Source organism: Rhipicephalus microplus, chromosome 10 (genome assembly GCF_043290135.1).
Source record: "Rhipicephalus microplus isolate Deutch F79 chromosome 10, USDA_Rmic, whole genome shotgun sequence".
Lineage (NCBI taxonomy): Eukaryota > Metazoa > Arthropoda > Arachnida > Ixodida > Ixodidae > Rhipicephalus > Rhipicephalus microplus.
The window spans coordinates 86251710-86264328 of NC_134709.1; the positions used below are offsets into that span (position 1 = coordinate 86251710).

Sequence of the window (12619 nt, forward strand, 5' to 3'; positions counted from 1 at the left end):
TAGAATCTTCTCAGGTAGATTCGCATACTCTGTGCGCGACAAGTGCGTCACTGTTTCCTGTGCTCTATCGACTTCCCGCTGGTTACGGCAGCTGAAATACACGTCGTTTGCGGCGAGTTCTGTCGGGTCATTTCAGCCAATCAGAGTGTATTCATGTAGCGACTCAGTGCCACGCCAGCGCGTAGGTGGCTCAGGGGTAGGGGCATTCCCACATTCGTCTAACTTGGCGAGGTGGTGGCGCCCTCTCTCGTGCCACGCGGGAGTCAGCGTCATGTTGGCGAAAATGTTTTAGCAATTTTAAGTTAATAATGCAATTATTTGAGGGCCATTTCTGTGTTATATATATATATATATATATATATATATATATATATATATATATATATATATATATATATATATATATATATATATATAGTGAAGGTATGAGATATGGCACAACGGGAGCGTTGTCAACAAGGATATAAATATATCCTTGTTGACAACGGTCCCGTTGTGCCATATCTCATACCTTCACGAAGACTAACTGGCCCATTGAATTATTACTCTCGCTATATATATATATATATATATATATATATATATATATATATATATATATATATATATATATATATATATATATATATATATATATATATATATATATATATATATCTTACTTTAGACCTTGTTAGTTCATTTCAAACCCGTTTTGAGCACATCTAACCTTGTCATGGCCTGTACTGAGCACTTTACTGCGAGCGTGATCCCACCCCGTGAGATGTGTGGATGAATAACAAGCCAGTCTCCTCATTTACCGAGCTCTTAAAAAGTGAGAGAAAGTGGCACTAGGGTTCTTAGGTGGGCTAGTCCATGAACCGTGCTTGAAGAAGAAAGTCGTATAGCAGGAAACGGTTGCGATAACGTAAGAACTCGTTCGATAAGATGGTTCCTTGGTCTTCCACGTATAACGACAAGCGACAAAGAAACCGGCCTCCTCGTTTTCTTAGACAATGTACCGGAGGTGTTCGAGATGAAGGCGGCCGTCGCGAGCAGCGATATACCCGCGCGTTCCACTTCACCGCTCGGCAGTACACTTTCCGATAGATTGAGCACAGCGCATATGGCCGGTCTTTCTTCCTCCCCGCCGTTTTCGTCTGCACGCTTGGCTAGTCCGATGGAACAGCGCGATGGACGGGACAAATTAATTTTTACTCCCCCCGAGGCCAACCAACCGCGACAGTATCGCGTTCATCTATACCGCGTATCAGTGTCGAAAACGACGCCGCCGGCGTTGGTAAGGGGCCTGTACTCGGCGTGATGTGAAGGAGGCGGGGGAGAAGGGACAAATAGCCCGGATCAGTTCTTTAGCTACCACAACAAAACACACACATACACATCACACACACACACACACACACACACACGCATGCACACGAACACACACGTTCAATTTCGTGGTGCTAACGCATATATACATACACTATAGGCCCAAGGGCCTTAATCCTCTTGTGCTGTTGATTGTTATGCGGTGCAGCTGTAATACTGCCACATCTGTAGACGCAGAGATTAGAGAGTTTTAGCCAGCTACGGAAACACGTTACGAAAAGGCGGCAACATGGAACCGGCTGGCGAGTGTGCATGCGCCACCATTGTACTCGCATACGGTAAGGAACCGTGTCGTATTTCTGTAACGTGTTTCCGTAGCTTACTAAAACTGTCTATTACGCCGCCAGTCCAAAGCTCGTTTCGGTGGGATCCGGAACAATGCTGGCACCGTAAGAACTTCCTTCTCGTTCCTGAAGCCCTGCGGTCTATGGCGTGCCGGGATAGATAACAGTTATACTCCGAACGTTTCGCCTGACTGAAGGCGTGCCGACGGCCGGCGCCGGATTAGATAAGCATAACTCCCCCATCATCCTCGGTCCATTGTAGTCTGCATGCTGCTGAAATCTTCGCCGTTATCAGAAGCACGCGTAATAAATAAACGGGTGTCGTAACTATATACCGGTATTTGCGTGCAAACGAAGGAAACAATTTCGGAATAAGTTGATACTGATTTCGCAACCTCTCGGAAAATAGGAAGACGGTGGTGTGATAGTTTGGAACGACAGATACCCGAGGTCTCTAGTTGGTATCATGGAAGAATATAAACGCAGAGTATATCAAAAGGACTCTGGTAAGTGCACGCATGGACGCAGGTCGACAGGAAGTAGACAAGAGAGGCATCGTCTCTTAGGTGAAGAAGAGTGCAGTGTGCATGGGTGGGCAGGAGTGTGGGCCAAATTTTTATCTGCACATGTTCAAGGTACAGCGGTACGGTTTGCTTGCTCAGCTTCTCCTGCGTTCGTGTCATCACTCCTCAACTTTTTAAAGGTGCGCTTGTGTCGGGGGAATTGCTGTGTCTCGTATTCGCAAGAAGCATGCAGGTACAACGTTTAGAGCGAGAAGCCTTCCAGTGGTGGTGGATTCACGTTGCGTGAACGGAGAAGAGTCCAGGTCTTCGTCGAATCTATATGTGAGCCACATTTGTCCCCCTAATACGACGTCACATGCAGTGCATGCAGTCACGCTGAGGCACACAGCTGAACGTCTTGCTTCACTCACACACTTTGAAACAAATTTAGGATGAGGCATAACGCAACTAACTTAAGCCAATAAAACGACTACGATTCCTTTCTATCGTAACGTGATCATGTCGCGGAAGTTAGCGGAATATAGGGGGTTGGAGTCCCGTGCCTCCCACCCCCTATATTTTTCCTTATGGCGTACATATACAGTGAAAAATAACCATTTGGCTGCCCGGCCCACACCCCCGATAAAAAAAAAGAGGGCACCACCTCCCTCTCCCAGAAAAAGAAGTGACTGCCTAAGCCCCTGCAGTGCACTATTAGCAAGATATACAGACCAAAAAACACACGAGTTCATGGCGATTCAAACACTCTTGTTAACAAAAGTTTCTGTCTTCAGGGATCTGAAATATTTACAATCGATACACCTGACGGCAGTATATTGTTCAACGAGATGTGCCGCGTTTCTGCGAGGATATTAAGATACTTCTTTTTACCTTTTTTTAGAAATGCTCGCTACCAGCAGTGCTGTTCGAGCTGGTCGTTGAATGCAACTTATGAAGGAAAAATTCGGGGAACTTTTGAGCTTTTCTTTCAAGATAGCGTAGTAACATGATAGCGTAATTACGTGATAGCGTAATCGAGCCCAGTTCGCACCGCCTTCTCAACCGCTAGCCTTCGCTTCTCGATGGACACGTCAGTCGTGCCACAAGAAAAAGAACGTCTGTGCACGGCATTGGCTCAGTTCCTCAAAACACACTGAGTTCATCAAAACACGCACAGACATACACTTACGACCAATTGCCCAAACCGCGTAGGAATTCACTATTGCCAAACAAGTGAATTCAGTGTCGAATCGTTCCGGATAGAAATGAGTTTCCGAAGGCGTCGCTTCCGACGTGCTGAAGCCCGCAACTTACTCATAATGGCACACGTACATAACACATTTGTCAACTGCCACAGGCTTATAAAAATATCGTTCGCTTTTAACGTCCCGAAACCGTAATATTTATGAGGGACGCCGTGGTGGAGGACGCCGGAAATTTCTTTCACCTCCCTTTCTTTAACTTGCGCATAAATCTAAGCACGTGGGCCACGAGCATTTTGGCATCAATCGAAAATTCGACCACAGCGGGCAGGAATTGATTGAGCGGCCCTAGGGTCAGTAGTCGATACTAGACCATCGTGACGGCTAAACTTCTAGCAATGTCATCCACATCTCAAGCGAACCCCTCACATCGATATAGCCCCTCATAAAAGCGGATTATTCATGCATAATTCAGAAGAAAAAAATGCAACTGCGTTTATGGACACCATAACTGAGACGTTCCCTCGTGGAGTAGAATAAGCGTTCTAGACTTGGCGGGTTACATTATAACGGAGGTGTTCACCTTAGGAACGGCCGACCCTGTACATAGCGCGTTCGTGAAGTACAGCATACCGGCGTCGTTACTGGTTTCAGCTTTCTGGTACAGATTGCCATCCATGTAAAAGTGGAAGCAATTCAGTGTGGAGGACGCCTTCGTTTGGCTCTCCGCACAACAGGCTGCCAACGAACAAGCAAGTCAATACAACAGACAAGGGAACGTACACGACTGGAGAAAGGAAAAAGAAAGGCGAGGTTACATCCAGTTGAGACAAGACGTGTACCGAATACGCCGCAGAAGCGGCAAGAATAACAGGCTTCTGCTTTGACAAACGATGCCGGCCACTCCATCTCTCCGAGTCAGCGCGCAATCACACACACATGCCTCGCATAGCCCGAGGGCGCACCGCGAGTCTTCGTCTGCGGCACGTAAAAAGAGGAGTCGAAAACGCTGCAAACCAAACGCAGTTAGCCGAAAGATGGCGCCGACACAGCTGCAGTAGCGCCGGCGAGCGTGCGGCGGGCCAACTACACCAGCATGTGGCATCGTCAGGAGCCACGGGCAATAAACGAATGAAGAGATGCACAGAAAAGAGAGAGGGGAAGGGGCATGCCGAATCGGGAGGTACTTATGTAGGCCTATCCACGGCTGTAGGTCTTGTACCTTCCGCGTTCGGATCACGTAAAAGATGAAACCAGCGCCTTTGTTGTGCGCATCCTTGTTTGTCCGTGCATGTTTTCCTAAATTTCGCACTGCTGTGCTCAATCTCATGTACAACCGAACAGCCCGCCATTACCGCTTCAGAAAGAAAGAAAGAAAGAAAGGGAAAAAGAAAGAAAGAAAGAAAGCAAGGAAGAAAGAAAGAAAGAAAAAAAGAAAGAAAGAAAGAAAGAAAGAAAGAAAGAAAGAAAGAAAGAAAGAAAGAAAGTAAGTTGGGTGTTAGAAAGGCACGGAGGCTCTTTGTTCCTTTCCGGTTTCCGGAGAGGCGAAGGCCCGTCTTCTGGTCGAAACCAGAGACTTTTCCCTCTTCTTCATCAGCGGACCTCGGCCGGTCGGTGTCGAGCCGGCCAGACGGAGAAAACGCGGACCTGCTGAGAAGACCGACCACACGCACAAAAGCTGCTCGCGAAGTGCTGTGCACAAGTCGATGTGGTAGAAGGAGAAGCAGAGGAAGCGACCGAAACCAAGGAGAGCGGCGGGAGCATTCGGAAGCGCAACAACCGCACGAACGCACAAAACTCTCTCCAGCTGGAGCTTCTTCGAGGACCCCCATGTGGGTTTTCGAGATTCCGTCTCCTCACCCCGTACGACGTGGCCTCTCTCTTCTTCCTCGCTTTCATCTCTTTCTGCCTCCTGCTCTTCTTCTTCACTCGCTAGGAAGCGAAACAACAAACGCGGCGGTGCTGCCCCCACCACCACAACACCCCCCAACCACGTTTGAAGGGCCGGTCCCATCCCGTCCGCAGACCAATTTCTCTCCTCCGTGCTCCCCTCGCACTACCAAACACACGCAACCTCCGTTCAGCCCTCCCCCTTCAGGCCTCCCTCTCTTCTCGAAGCCGGCTGGCTCATTCAGGCCTCCGACGTTGCCGGAGGTAGACGTGGAGGAAGGACTACGCTCGCCGCCAGCGCCGTCGGGTGCCGGCACGTGTCTGCGATCCCGTCGTCTTCGAGGAACTCTGGCGTTTCCGCAGAGGCCCAGTCCTTTCGAAATCGGCGATTGATTAGCTGATTGATTGATCGGGTCGGTTGGTTCGTCGCCTCGTGGTGCGAGTGGAGTTGAGGAAGAAGAAGTCATACCGGCGAACTGACGTTCTGTTTTTCGAGCTTGTCGTCTGCTCACACCCGTATTCGCCAGCAGACGACATCGCCGTCACGAATTTTCCCGAGAAAGCTCGCGCAGCGGCCGGCAACATCCTTGTGGACTCGGTGCGCGTTAGTATTGAGGGGGATTTTGCTCGGCAGTGCGCGTGGTTGGTGTTGTCGCGCGGATCGTGACACTTGTGCGACGCGGTGTGGTGCGTCGAACAGGTGCGCCTCCTGTGAGCGCGCTTTCATGCCTCGCGCTGTTGTTCGACTGTCAGCGTCTCCCTTGACACTCCTCTGAAAGCAACGAGGGATGGCCTCTTCGACGAGAATGCTCGCACCATGGCTGGAGGTTATTCTGCTTCTCATCTTCTGCCTCCACGAAGGTGAGTTTGTTTTTTGCAGTCACTGCAAAGCGAAACAAGAACTACCTTTTTGTTCTTTTTGCTCGAATTGTGTGCCGGCTGTCTCGTAATGAGCAAAGTGAGCTAGGTCACGTAATTTATTGACCTATTAACGACCCTTTTGATTTTTCTATTCGTCTTTCACCCACAGCGTCCCGTACCGATGCATATATCCAGCGAAAAAAAAAAAAGGTCAGAGGCAATTCGGGTTCCGGTACGGAAGCTCTGCTGGCGATGCTGCAATCTGATCAGTTCCAGACTTCTGTCGTGTAATAACCAATCGCTAGTTTGTCTTCCTTATCTCTGGAGGTCTCGACAAAAGAACGCCGTTCCGGTAGAGACAAGCATCTATGATTCGGTTAGCCCTACGACCGAAGACTTGGCGGGTAAAATTTGTGCAATATTTGTGGGGGTGTTCAGCAAGGCAAGCGGATATTTTAAAGCAATCCTGCGAATCGCTATACTTGGAATGAATTCATCTTGACAATGTCTGCTTGAAAACATGGTTGTAACAGGAAGTAATCGGACTTGTTTGACTGTTCCTTGACCCCGTGTTTTCACTCAAATGTTTCTAGATAACTTTTTTTCTATAGCTGTGCCATGCTTTACGAGTGGGCCACCGAGGTGACAGTCAAATTAATCAAATGCCACATCTGAAACAAAAGAAGGCAAAAAAAAAGCATTGAATAAATACACGTGATCAAAACATACGACACACAAAAATAATGCTATGTCATAGTCTTGCCTTCAGCGTTCATGCAATTTTAAACAAACATTAAACAAACCTAAATTCGATGGGGCCTATCGGAGACATCCAGTTACTCCTGTCATGTGCCAGCTAATGGAACACGCCCTATGCCGGCAAATTTTCCTTTTTTTTTTTTTTTAAATATCACCACTTCGCCAAAAACGGCACGCCTAAGTACTTGAAGCATTTACGGCCGCTGCGCGTCTACGCTTAACTGTGAAAGTACAGATTGCGAAGAGATACTCCAACACTTTGCCTACAAAGACCTCGACACAGCGTCAACAAAAATGTGTCAAAAGTGAGCGGCTTCGAACTGTTCTACGCCGGAGTAATTCAATTTATTTCAGGCACGCGGGCTTACCCTTCCAAAACTGGCACTGTGACCCCGGTCGACTTTTTCCCGTCGTGAAAGTTCGCTGGCGCGGTCTGGCAAATGCGAAGCGTTCCGCAATGCCCACACGAGTCAAGCTTTGTTCTTCACCTCAGCTTTTTGTCCACTTCCTTGAGTAGGTTCTAAAGAAAGCCCGTTGTGTGCAGATCGAGTACGAGACTTCGTGTGTGCACCCTCAAAGAGCTTTCAATACGTCCCTTTAAAAGAAAATTAAAGGGGGGAAAAGCCGTTTTTCTGTCATTAGAACATTTTATTTTCACACTGCCAAAATCATGCTTGCCGCGATAAAGACGCTTGATAAGCGGGAAAAGGCATGCACAAGCACAAAATGCCGGTGGCCACGCCACTTGGAAATTCCCGCACCAAACGCTGTGACGTCAGAGCATTTGACGGCGTCTACGAAAGCCTAAGCAGTTGCTTATCGGTAACCTTGAAGTGCATGGACCTTCGAGGGCCCGTCTAGCAAATTTTGTCAATCCAATGCCAACCTAAATACAAAAAAGAACACTTCAAGATCAATGGCGTCACCTGCCGAAGCGCCACATACCACCCCTATAAGCTGTGCAAAACAGTGGCAAGCGTCCGATTTCTACTCGTCGCAATAACGCGAAGAGAATGCGGATTATTAAGCACACGAAATTTCTACTGATTATCAGATGTTACATTTCACTTGTTGTACAGTCGTTACCAATGTTAAGGGAAAACACTGAAACGACGATTTAAAGGCCACAGCGGATAAGCGCCGTTGGCAAGCGGCAGATTGATAGTAACACACAATATTCAAAGTAATCAGGTGAGATCTTGTTCAATGAAGTCATTAAAACCATTCTCGTCATGTTCTCAATGGCGATACGTCATGGCCAACCAGGCAACGCATACCTCGGGCATTCCACCACAGCTTTTTACATCGTTCTCTTCGTATGACCTTCTCTCACTTAAAAATATGAGATAACTTTCATGATAATAATTACATCGTCCTTGCGCGGCCTGTCTTCTGTTCCCGCATACCTGGAGAGCGCATTCACCTCCTCCAATCAGCGCCGCGGAGGATGACGCAACAAAGGGCAGCGCATTACGGAACGCGCGCGCACTATATGAATCAAGCTGCCGGTCATCATGTGAGTCACACTTCAACACCATTTCACCTTGAAAAACAGCGAGCGCATAAGGACGGAGAGAGTGGTGGCGGCGGCTGGTCGACTTGACCCCCGCCACTCGTTGACCCCGGCGCTCCATTCCCACCGTGGGCTCGGAGTGCGTCGTGTCGCCTACTGTATGCGTGAATTCCGCCGGTGGATTGCGACACGCGTTTTCATTAGGGCTTTGCAGGGCCGGAAGCAACTCTACCCGACGTTGTTACTGGACACGGGTTCCTAGCTCGTTTAGGTTACATTCTGCAACTGCAACAAGGATTTCGTCTGATTCTATAGCGTGCAGGCGCTTACCAGAATCGACTGGATAGCAAAAGGTGAAACAAGCCCAAACATGACAAAGTTTTCATAAGGGTGCTTGTCCGGTAAGTCAAGACCAGGGGTACTTCCTGATTGACTTTGTTTTATACTGCGGGAGGTAGGGGGGAAAAAAGGTGGGTAACTACTTCGTGTTAGTGAGTACGTGTACAGACTTAAAATTGAAAAAAAAAGAAGAGAGATGGAGGAAAGGGGTTTACGTCGCCCCTACCCACTCCTGACCTCGGCTACGCCGATAGTCAGATGAGTGAATGTTCTACCAACATCATTCGGTCTCGAAAATCGCCGGAGAGTGAGGAAAATGTCGACGCAAGCATCACAACCGGTGCAATAATGAAATAAGACAAGCAGCAACTTCGACAACGCGTTAGATACCCCTCATTAAAAATAAGTTCCTGAGTTGAAGCCTTCACCCCCCCCCCTCTACCCTTTCTCCAATCTCAGCCTTTCACAATCACCAGGAAATTCACCCCCTGATCATCGCATTCCGTTCGACCGATGCAATCAGCTAACTTTAGACTGTTATGCTATGTGGAAAACACATGGTGTGACGCATCTGGCGCAGCATACCTGCGCAGCACATGCAAGACAACCGGCTGGCAATCACGCAGTAAAACGCAACGGTAAAAGATATCTCTGTTCTGCGCGTGCCAGCAACGTGGTTTTTGCCGCGGGCGCTGTCGCGGAGATTAGCGGGGATCGTACCGTATATAACGCTCCAGTCAAGTGGCACGCGACCGCATTAACCCTCCCGTACCACGTCGTGGCCACTTGAAACGTAGTGATGGGCGTCACGTATTCACGTGACGTCATCGTTTGGAATTTCGGTCTGGAATTCGCCGTTCTGGGAGATAAGAAATCGCGCCTTTCGCTGCGGCTTCTGTACAAAAATGGCAGCCGTAGTGACGTCGGTGCATATTCCGTACAGTCGATGCCGTGTGGCTATTTTTACAGACGAACAACTTGCACCATCGTGCCGCCGCTCACGCCAGCCTCCATCTTCAGAAAAAGAAAAAATAAAGGCAGTGCTATCGACGTTGGCGTGTTTGTACACGTCGCCGGAGAGATTCGCGCTTTTTTCTGTGTAGCTTTTTATGCCTGGCTTTTATTTTCCTCGTTACTTATGTAGCAACTTCTTTTCACTCTTGCGTAAAGTTGCCACTATTATGACAAGGAAGTCCACGGCGGAGAGCGATAGTACAAGCATATAGATTCGTCTATTCTCTTATGGCTGCGAAATGCTCCACAGTAAAAACTTGTTCACTCGTACTTCAACGCATACAAAAGAGAAAGATGACACAATTGACCGAATCCCGAATTATTGAAAATATGAAGAAAGCATTAAAGAAATGTCTTTCATGTAGACAGAATTTCGTTTTTTTTTCTCAAGAATACGTAAACACCGCATTTACTTTGCGTAAATTACGAGCGTTGTTGAAGCCACAATTTTCGTCACTCGCAACTATATATGTTCGCAATGTCGTCACGGCTCAACACCTCCCTGGCTTTAGTAACCAGAAATCATTCCGAAACGTCGTTATCGTCTTTACCCTACGTTTTGGGTTGATGATGATGGCGATGAGTACCGCGCCAGCTTACCACGAACGCTGTGCTGTTTTCTTTCTTTTGCGTCTAACGTGGTACTTTGCGTGCTTGGTAACCTCTGATAATCGTCCGACTCTGTCTTATTGCGACCAAATGTGACCAAAGTGACGATAGTTTGGTGCCACATAACAATACATATCCTTGCCGCGACCATAAAACACGTCCAAATTGTCGAACTTCATGAATCAACAAGTCTCGAGTTAACGAGATTTTGTGTATAACGAACTATAGAAAATACACTCGGAGTGCACTATTTCCGTTCGTCACAGTCATAGAGAGGCCAAATTATAACGAGAACCTGCGAAAAGTGCGCGATAAATTGCGTCATTTCATTTAATTGAAATAACTGGCAACACGGGGAAAATAAAGCAGTTGCAGAAAACAATGGTTGGCCGAAGGAAGGCGTGTGTTCGTATCTCACGTGCTACAAATTTCTCTTTCACTAAATTTCATTTTTTTTTTCTGCACTTAGCGACACTGAGTAATCCAGCAGCCGCTGCTCTTAGCTACAATGCCAACCGGATCCGCTTTCTTTTTTTATTTTTATTTTCAACCGTCGCTTTCAATTTTTTCTCAGTACACTGACGTAATCAACGTACTGAACACTCTATACTGCATCCTGTACGGTATACGAGAGAGATTATTCACTCAGATAACGCATATATATCTCACTTTCGTCGAGGAAGTGTTGAAAGCGGGGATAACTGCAACACTCGCATACCACGGATATCCCGGACGCGTATACACGTACAGGTGACGCGGCGGAAAACCCACAAAAGCGTACACGTCACTGGCGCTTTCGCGAGCGTCCTTTCGACTCGTCGGCAATGTACTCGCTTGCTACCCGATTCCTCATCGCCTTTCGCTCGAAAGGCGCACATTCCTTCCTGTACTCAAGTGGAGCGGCGTGACATAGCGGGGAGGAATTTGCATGTACGTTACAAGGTGTACGCCTCTATCGTTGACGGCCGCCCGCCATGAGTCACTGTTAGGAGAGCTGGCTAGAGCTGGGTAGAGCTGCTCGCTCTCCTATAGCTCGCTGGGTCAGGGGGACAAGCAGGGCCGTCGTCCGATCTTGCGCTCGCTACACGACGACGTGTGCTTTGCGGGCGTTCTTTCGTTCCTGAATCTCACACGAGTACGCCTGTTTCAAGTAGCCAAGCTAAAGATACCACGATAACAAAAAAAAAAAAGGTGAGGAAAGCAAAGGAAAAACAAGCTGTTTGGAACCGGAGACTGGGTGAAGTCCCTTTATGCGATAATTGTTTACGCACTGATTTCTGTCGATACGCCTGCAAGCTTAGTCTATATAGACCAACGCTATACACCATAACCGTCAGTTAGTTACAAAAGTAAGGGGAAGTTTGTGGGGCAGTAGTACGCAAAAAAAAAGCATGCATATGCGTGGTTCCTGCATGCTAAAGTTTGGAATACCGTATTCCAAAGTTCTGAAGAGTGTTGTGTCACAGTTCAGGTGCAGTTAGTTTAACGTTCAGCTGCTTCCACCTATATGTTTAGAGCGATATAGCTTAAATAAATATACCATTCGAATAAATAAATAAAGGTCGTCTTTTCCGGTTTCTCGGAATTTGCTTCCCGCTCTATACGTAAACTGGCATTGCAAGGACCTTTAAAGAACATATCATAATATGAGATGTTTTTGTATATAGGGCTTTGTTGTAGTAGTTGTTGTTATCGTCTCTTCAATATTGGTGAATGTTTCTGCGTTGTCTAACGCATCGTTCCTCCCCCGCCTCCTCTTTCTTTTTGCTTAGTGACACTTTGACTTCTGCCATATGCAAATCGAGAGAAAAGCTAGAAGAACACGTTTTCTGTCTGTAACGGTAGCGCGACAAAGAAGTTGTTTCTTTTTTCCTCCCTATTCCGTGTGGGCATAGCACTACCTGGCAGCAGCGGCAGCTCGCAAGATTTCGTGCCCGCGTTCTTAACGAAGGCGTGACTAAACACCCGGGAAGTTGCGCCGGGAAGAACACATGCGCGCGCCTGGGCGTAAAGAAAGAAAAAAAAAAACTCCGTTTGGTACGCGGATTATTATAACGCGCGCAGAATTTCTACGCCTGCGTGGGAAGAGCGCGGTGGCGGGTTACTTCTTTGTTATTAATACTTTCTTTTATTTTCCTCGTGTGCTGCCGACCTGGTAGCAGAAAAAAGAAGTCACGTGTCCGCGTTCTTCCAGGCGTGGGTAGTTGTGTATGCGGGGGCATTCCGTGCCATGGTCTTTTCAATCTCCACTTTGTGTGCGTGTGTGCGAAGTGC

The 12619-nt window shown here is 47.6% G+C and overlaps 1 protein-coding gene across 1 annotated transcript in view; it reads left to right on the forward strand.

Moving 5' to 3' along the window:
- Positions 1-5505: 5505 nt before the first annotated feature.
- Positions 5506-12619, forward strand: part of LOC119180585 (uncharacterized) — a 125547-nt gene continuing 118433 nt past the window's right edge. Inside the window, exon 1 of the mRNA XM_037431693.2 lies at positions 5506-6111. Within this exon, the coding sequence (XP_037287590.2) occupies positions 6039-6111 (73 nt within the window). The 5' untranslated portion in view covers positions 5506-6038. The remainder of the gene's footprint in view (positions 6112-12619) is intronic.